This window comes from Triticum dicoccoides, chromosome 5B (genome assembly GCF_002162155.2).
Source record: "Triticum dicoccoides isolate Atlit2015 ecotype Zavitan chromosome 5B, WEW_v2.0, whole genome shotgun sequence".
Lineage (NCBI taxonomy): Eukaryota > Viridiplantae > Streptophyta > Magnoliopsida > Poales > Poaceae > Triticum > Triticum dicoccoides.
In genome coordinates, this window is record NC_041389.1 from 526,300,272 (window position 1) to 526,306,625 (window position 6,354).

Genomic DNA, 6,354 nt, shown 5'->3' on the forward strand with positions numbered 1-6,354 from the left:
TACCCCGTGGATGCTATCACGGAGTCACACCAGTGCCAGCTTATGACGCAATGGCAGAACCTCAAAGTCAAGGCGGCTTTCGGCTCTGTGTTCCCTCCTGAACCCGACGCAACTTTTCATTGCCTTCCGATTTGACAAGGCTGTGCTATTGTGATGGTGGATGAAATAACAGAGGGATTTGAGGAGCTCCAGCTTGACCACCGTATAGGTGAAGGGGAGACGCAGTTGGGTCTTGCTCCGAAGACTCCATGTCTATGGCGGAAGGAGCACATCAAGCTTCTGAACTTCATGCCTCTGCCTCCTCCTCCTCCTCCGACGAGTCAGCTGGGCACTCCGCCTCCTCCTCCTCCTCCTCCGGCGAGTGATCAGGGCACTCCGCCTCCTGCTCCAGCGTGTGAGGGCGGCAGTACTCCGCCTCCTTCTCCGCCTGCTCCGGTGCGTCCGAGCAGCCCACCTCCTCCTTCGCCTCATTGGCAACAACGAAACACAGACGCCGCCGCTCCGACTGCTCCGGCGTGTCGGACCACTCTGCCTCCTTCTACAACTCGTCAGCAGCAATGGAGGAGAGCCGCCGCCGCTCTGGCGTCTAGCAGTACAGCCAGAGGCGGGATGCAATACAGATTCGGTCCATCTCTCAAGCATGTAGAGAAGTTACCACATGAGATGACCATGGAGGAAAACGAGCAGATCGTTCAAGCCCAAGTGAAGGACTTCTTTGAAACTAAAAGAGCTATGAAACATCCACCTCCGGAGAAGAAGATAGATCCGGTGAAAGCAAAGCGCACTCTCAATGCCCTGAAGCGACTACCACCGCGTTCGCCGGATAACAACCATCTTTGTTGTCTTAAAAGACATTGCAAGAAGCGCGCCAGTTGGGTAGTACTTCAACTGACAAAAGGTTAAAAGAACGAAGAAGTAGGAAGAAAATTCCCCAACTTGGAGAACATGAGAACCAATCATCCCCCCCGCTCAAGGTGTCTAGCAATATCATCGCAAATCAGCCGCTGCTGCCCGGTTTCACTATTGGTGATTACCTGCCCGATGATGTAGAATTTGAAACAATGGAGGTGGACGAATTCAAATACCATTACGGGAAGCCTCTCGTCAAAGATACTCTTGCTCTAACAATGATGATGGCAACATTCCATGACTGGTACATGAAAACCTGCAGAGAGTCTGGGAAGGATGCTTTGTCGATGCTGATTAAAGAGGACCACAACTTCATTGGCCAAGAACTATTAAATGTTGATTTTGACGAGTTTTTCCAGTTCTACAATCAAAAGGCCCTCGACAAATCACTTGTGGCTTGCTACTGTCTGTAAGTACTACTTTCTGTAATTAAGTCTCTCTATATATAGCTCAACTCTTTCATTGCATGTATATATAATTATCCTCACTATATTATGCAGATAGAAGACCGTCGAATGCAGAAAAGCACAAATCTATGACATTGGGTTCATTAACCCAAATGTCATACATGAATACACGGTCAAAAAAAAGTCGAAGAGAACGAGGATAACTTGCTCAAATCGTTGCTCAAAAATCAAACCAAAGATAAAATACTCTTTCCTTACAACTTCAGGTGAGTGTTACTGTCTTGTGCATATTCGGTTTCCCTTATTACTCAAGGTTATGGTCATGTAACTGATGAGTTGCGCATGCGTGCGCAGCTTCCACTTTATTCTCCTAGTGGTTAAGCTTGAGAAGGGAGAAGTAACCGTCTTAGACTCGAGACAAAAAGATCCCAAGGACTATGCGGACATGACTTGAATGCTCCAGAAGTAAGTTCAATCGATCATTAATGCACCATATCGGCAACTTTGTTCATTTCCTGATATCAAGTAATTATTTCTTTGTCTGGCAGAGTTTGGAAAAAGTTCACCGCAATTTCTCCGGGACTGCCGACCGAGCTGACATTTAAAACACCGAAAGTAAGTACTACTACCTAGTTCCGCGCATCTCCCATTGATTGTAGCTAGTTTCATCAATACCATTTAGCATGCTTGCTTATCAGTTTGATTGACCTCAATTTCTCGTAAAGTGCTTGTGGCAGGAACAAGGAAATAATTTCTGTGGATACTATGTTTGCGACTTCATCTACAACGAGACTGACCAAGAATAAGCGGGGCTACACTGAAAAACAACATCAAGTGCGTAAGAAAAAATATTCACAATTGTATTTTATTACCATCATTTGTGTTGTGTTTCATTCATACGCATGTATTGACCCTCTTCTTCGATTTAGATCTGGCAGCTACGGGATGAGCTCCTACCACATGATCGCATAAAAGCAATTCAAGAGGAATTGGCGGGATTCTTTCTTGACCACGTCATCAAGAAAGCCGGAGAATACCATGTGGCACTTGACTTCAGACTTTAACGATTGTAATAGATCTTATATTGTATATATGTAGGTAGTAGCGTCGGATAGATATACGAAAACTTGTTGTTCGACCAATCTCTCGGAGAAGGAGAGGTCAATCACTTCTCTTTGTATATGTTCATGACGATCTTTTGTACTTAATGGTTTCCTTTATTTTCTTACTAGCTAGCGTGTCGAGTCCTCTATAAGTATAGTACATAACGTCGACCAAGCACGGAGATAAGAGATGTCACTCTTCTCTCTATTAGCTCGCTAACACAATATATGAAACCCCTAATTAAATTAACCCTCCAAAACCCCCAACCCCCCGCCTTTCAAAACAAAAAAAAAAACAAAAACCCCAGCGTCTGAACTGCTGGCGCATGGATGCTTTTTGGGTCCCGGTTGGTGTTACCAAGCGGGACTAAAGGCCCTCCTGTCTGGGCAAGCCGCAGCGGCCACGTAGAGCCCCATCTGTCCCGGTTCGCGAGCGAACCGGGACTAAAGGTCATGGGCTTTAGTATCGATCCTTTAGTCCCGGTTCCAGAACCGGGACAAATGGGCATCTGAAACCGGGACAGATGGGCCTTTTTCTACTAGTGTTTGGCCTTTAGGAAAATCTGGCTAACGAAATTATGTGACATACATGTAGTTTTGATATGTAATGTCAACTGTTAAGGGATTTGTTAATTTAAAGCTGGCTATATGCCTTCTTTCTAAAAAAAAACTTTCAGCCAGATGGATGAAAAACCACACAATGCTGCTATCATAGAGTTATTTTTGTTTGATTTGGGAGCCTTGACTTGCAACCACCCAGAAAAGACAGGATGTGTTAAAAAAGACAAGATAACGTTGGTGACGAAGTTTTTGGCGATACACTCTTTAGCCCTTAGGAAAATCCTGGTGATGGAATTTTGTGGCATACATGTCATTTTGATGTTGTAATGTCAACTGTTAAGGGCTCCAGTAACCTGAAGCCGGATGGATGCCTTCTTTTTTACTCCCTCCGTATCAAAATATAAAAATATTTTTAACACTAACATAGTGTCAAAAACGTTTTTATATTCTGAGACAGAGGAAGTATATTTTTTCCCAGCTAGATGTATGAAAAACCACACAATTACACTAACACATATACTCCCTCAGTTCTTAAATATAAGTCTCTTAAAAGATTCCATTATAGACTACATACGGAACAAAATGAGTGGACCTATACTCTAAAAGGCGTCTATATACATCCAAATGTAGTTCTATATGGAATCTTTAAAAAGACTTATATTTAGAAACGAAGGAAATAATTGACTAAACGTTTTGTTCCTTTGAGTTCAAAGCCTTGACCTGCAACCACCCAGAAAAAGACAGCTAACCTAGAGGATAACCTTGTTGACAATGTCTTTTAGCCATACAAGCCGTTTAGCCCTTAGAAACACAGCTCGCATGCATATATGTAGAAAATTAAGCCGTTTAGTCTGCGCACAGCTAGCTTCTCGATCGGTTCACTTATATTGAACTCATACTCGCGCGGAAACGTGCAAGGTTTACCATGCCGTGAGAATTGACCTTAAGCCTACTTAAGGCCTAGCTTGCCTCTGTTGGCTACAACCCCAGGCAACCAATCATCAAGAGAAAAATGAAAATGACAATGTCACGAGCGCAAAAAAGAGCAATGGAAAGTTTGCTGGTGGTTCTCTCACTAGGAGTCCTCGTCCAGCTCGCCGGCTGCAGCCCTCCGCCAGACCCGGTGATGTGCACGCATGGCACGTCCAACTGCACCATCACCAACACGTATGGCTCCTTCACGGACCGCACCATCTGCCGCGCGGCCAAGGTCACCTACCCGCGGACCGAGCAGGAGCTCGTCGCGGCCGTGGCCGCCGTGGCGTCCACAAAACGGAAGGTGAGGGTGGCCACCAAGCACTCCCACAGCATTCCCAAGCTGGCGTGCCCCGGCGGCGACGACGGCACCATCATAAGCACGGCGCGGCTCAACCGGACGGTGCACGTCGACGCAGCGAAGCGGCTCATGACGGTGGAGAGCGGCATGCTCCTCCGGGACCTGGTCGAGGTGGCTGCGGCCGCGGGGCTGTCCCTGCCGCACTCCCCGTACTGGCACGGCCTGACCATCGGGGGCCTCTTGAGCACGGGAGCGCACGGGAGCTCGCTGTGGGGGAAAGGAGGCGCCGCGCACGAGTACGTGGTCGGGCTGAGGATCGTAACTCCGGCGCCGGCGAGCCAGGGGTTCGCCGTGGTGAGGGAGCTCGGGGCTGGCCACCCGGACCTACAGGCGGCGAAGGTCTCCCTTGGGGTCCTCGGCGTCATCTCTCACGTGACTCTGGCCATGCAGCCGTTGTTCAAGCGGTCGGTGACGCTGGTGAAGCGCGACGACTCGGACTTTCAAGAGCAGGTGGCCAGGTGGGGTCACCTTCACGAGTTCGGCGACATGACGTGGCTGCCGCTCCAGGGCAAGGTGATCTACCGCCAGGACGACCGCGTCGACGTCTCCACCCCGGGCAACGGCCTCTACGACTTGCCCCTTACCCGCACCCGCGAGCTCATCGATGCAAGAGCCGCCGAAGAGCGGCTGCAGGAGAATGGCACCGACACCGCCCGGTGCGAGGCGGCGAGGCAGCAGGCGGCCGCGTCGGAGCGGCTGAATGTATTCACCAACGATGGCGTCTCCTTCACAGGATATCCGGTGGTGGGGTACCAGCACCGCATCCAGGCGTTCGGTACGTGCTTCAATAGCCCCGAGGATGGCCTCCTCACTTCCTGCGCCTGGGACCCGCGTATCCGAGGCTTCTTCAACTACAACTCCGGCTTCAGCATCCCGCTGTCCAACGCACCGGCATTCATAGCCGACATGCAACGTCTCCGGAACCTCAATCCGGACTCGTTTTGTTCTTCTGTCGACCCCAACATAGGCGTGCTCCTACGATATGTTAAGGCGTCATTCGCTTATCTTGGGAAGCCGGAGGACTCGATCGGTGTCGACATCATCTTTTATCGGAGCCACACCGAAGGCATGCCGCGTGCACATGCCGATGTGGTGGACGAGATCGAGCAGATGGCGTTGCATAAGTACGGCGGGATCCCGCACTGGGGTAAGAGCCGCGATTTCGCCTTCGATGGTGCCATCGCGAAGTACCCAAAAGTCCATGAGTTTCTTAGGGTGAAAGATAGATACGACCCAGAGGGGCTCTTCTCCAACGAGTGGACTGACAAGGTTCTCGGTATCAATGGAAGTCCCAACATCATCAAAAAACGTTGTGCCATTGAAGGACTTTGCATTTGCTCCACCAACTCACACTGTGCTCCGGAGCAAGGCTACTTTTGCAGGCCAGGAAAGGTGTATAAGGAGGCTCGTGTCTGCTCGTTCTTCAAGAATTATTAACAGTGGCGGAGCTAGAACCAGATTTCGCCTGGGGCTAAGCTATGTGAGTGAAAAACTTCTTTGATTTTCTATGCTTTCTCTAAAGAAATTATAAGGGAATTTGTTACTAGGCATGGGGCTATAGCCCCAGCTGCCTCACCACGCTCCTTTCTGGTTGCTTGTCGGACCTGAAAATAATGATGTGATTTTCCTTGCTATATACGAGGATACATATGTGAACTAGGTAATATGTTGTGGGCCGTCGCCACTATTGCCAACTATCAATCTATCTATTCAATGATGATGTTTTAGTTCCTTGTTTGTCAATTATACTTTGGGAACAGACACCGAGCCATCCACCTATCCAACGGCTGAATGTTTTGATGCAGATCTTTCAATGTGAAAATGCAGTATATTTCCCCATAAAAGAGTATGGGATCAGTTTATTGCAGATAATTGGAGGAAAGATAAGTTTTAAGTAGAAAATTAGGGACCTGTTCGGAACGTAGGTGCTCAAAACAGAGGAATAGAAAAATGTGTAGGGTGGAGGCCAGGGCAGAGTGAAAACCTGCAGGCTTGGAATTGGAGGAATTTTTTTAACTAGTGGAGCTCGGGACGCAGG

The 6,354-nt window shown here is 48.6% G+C and overlaps 1 protein-coding gene across 1 annotated transcript; it reads left to right on the forward strand.

Annotated features, from left to right (window-relative positions):
• The first annotated feature begins 3,915 nt into the window (after positions 1-3,915).
• On the forward strand, positions 3,916-6,046 carry LOC119311350 (L-gulonolactone oxidase 2-like). The gene has a single exon (XM_037586993.1). It carries the CDS (start codon positions 3,993-3,995, stop codon positions 5,751-5,753), a length of 1,761 nt encoding a protein of 586 aa, XP_037442890.1. The 5' UTR covers positions 3,916-3,992; the 3' UTR covers positions 5,754-6,046.
• The last annotated feature ends 308 nt before the right edge of the window (positions 6,047-6,354 follow it).

Excerpts from the sequence above, each read along its gene's own strand:
- LOC119311350 (XM_037586993.1), top strand. The coding sequence starts at position 3,993 with ATGAAAATGACAATGTCACGAGCGCAAAAAAGAGCAATGGAAAGTTTG.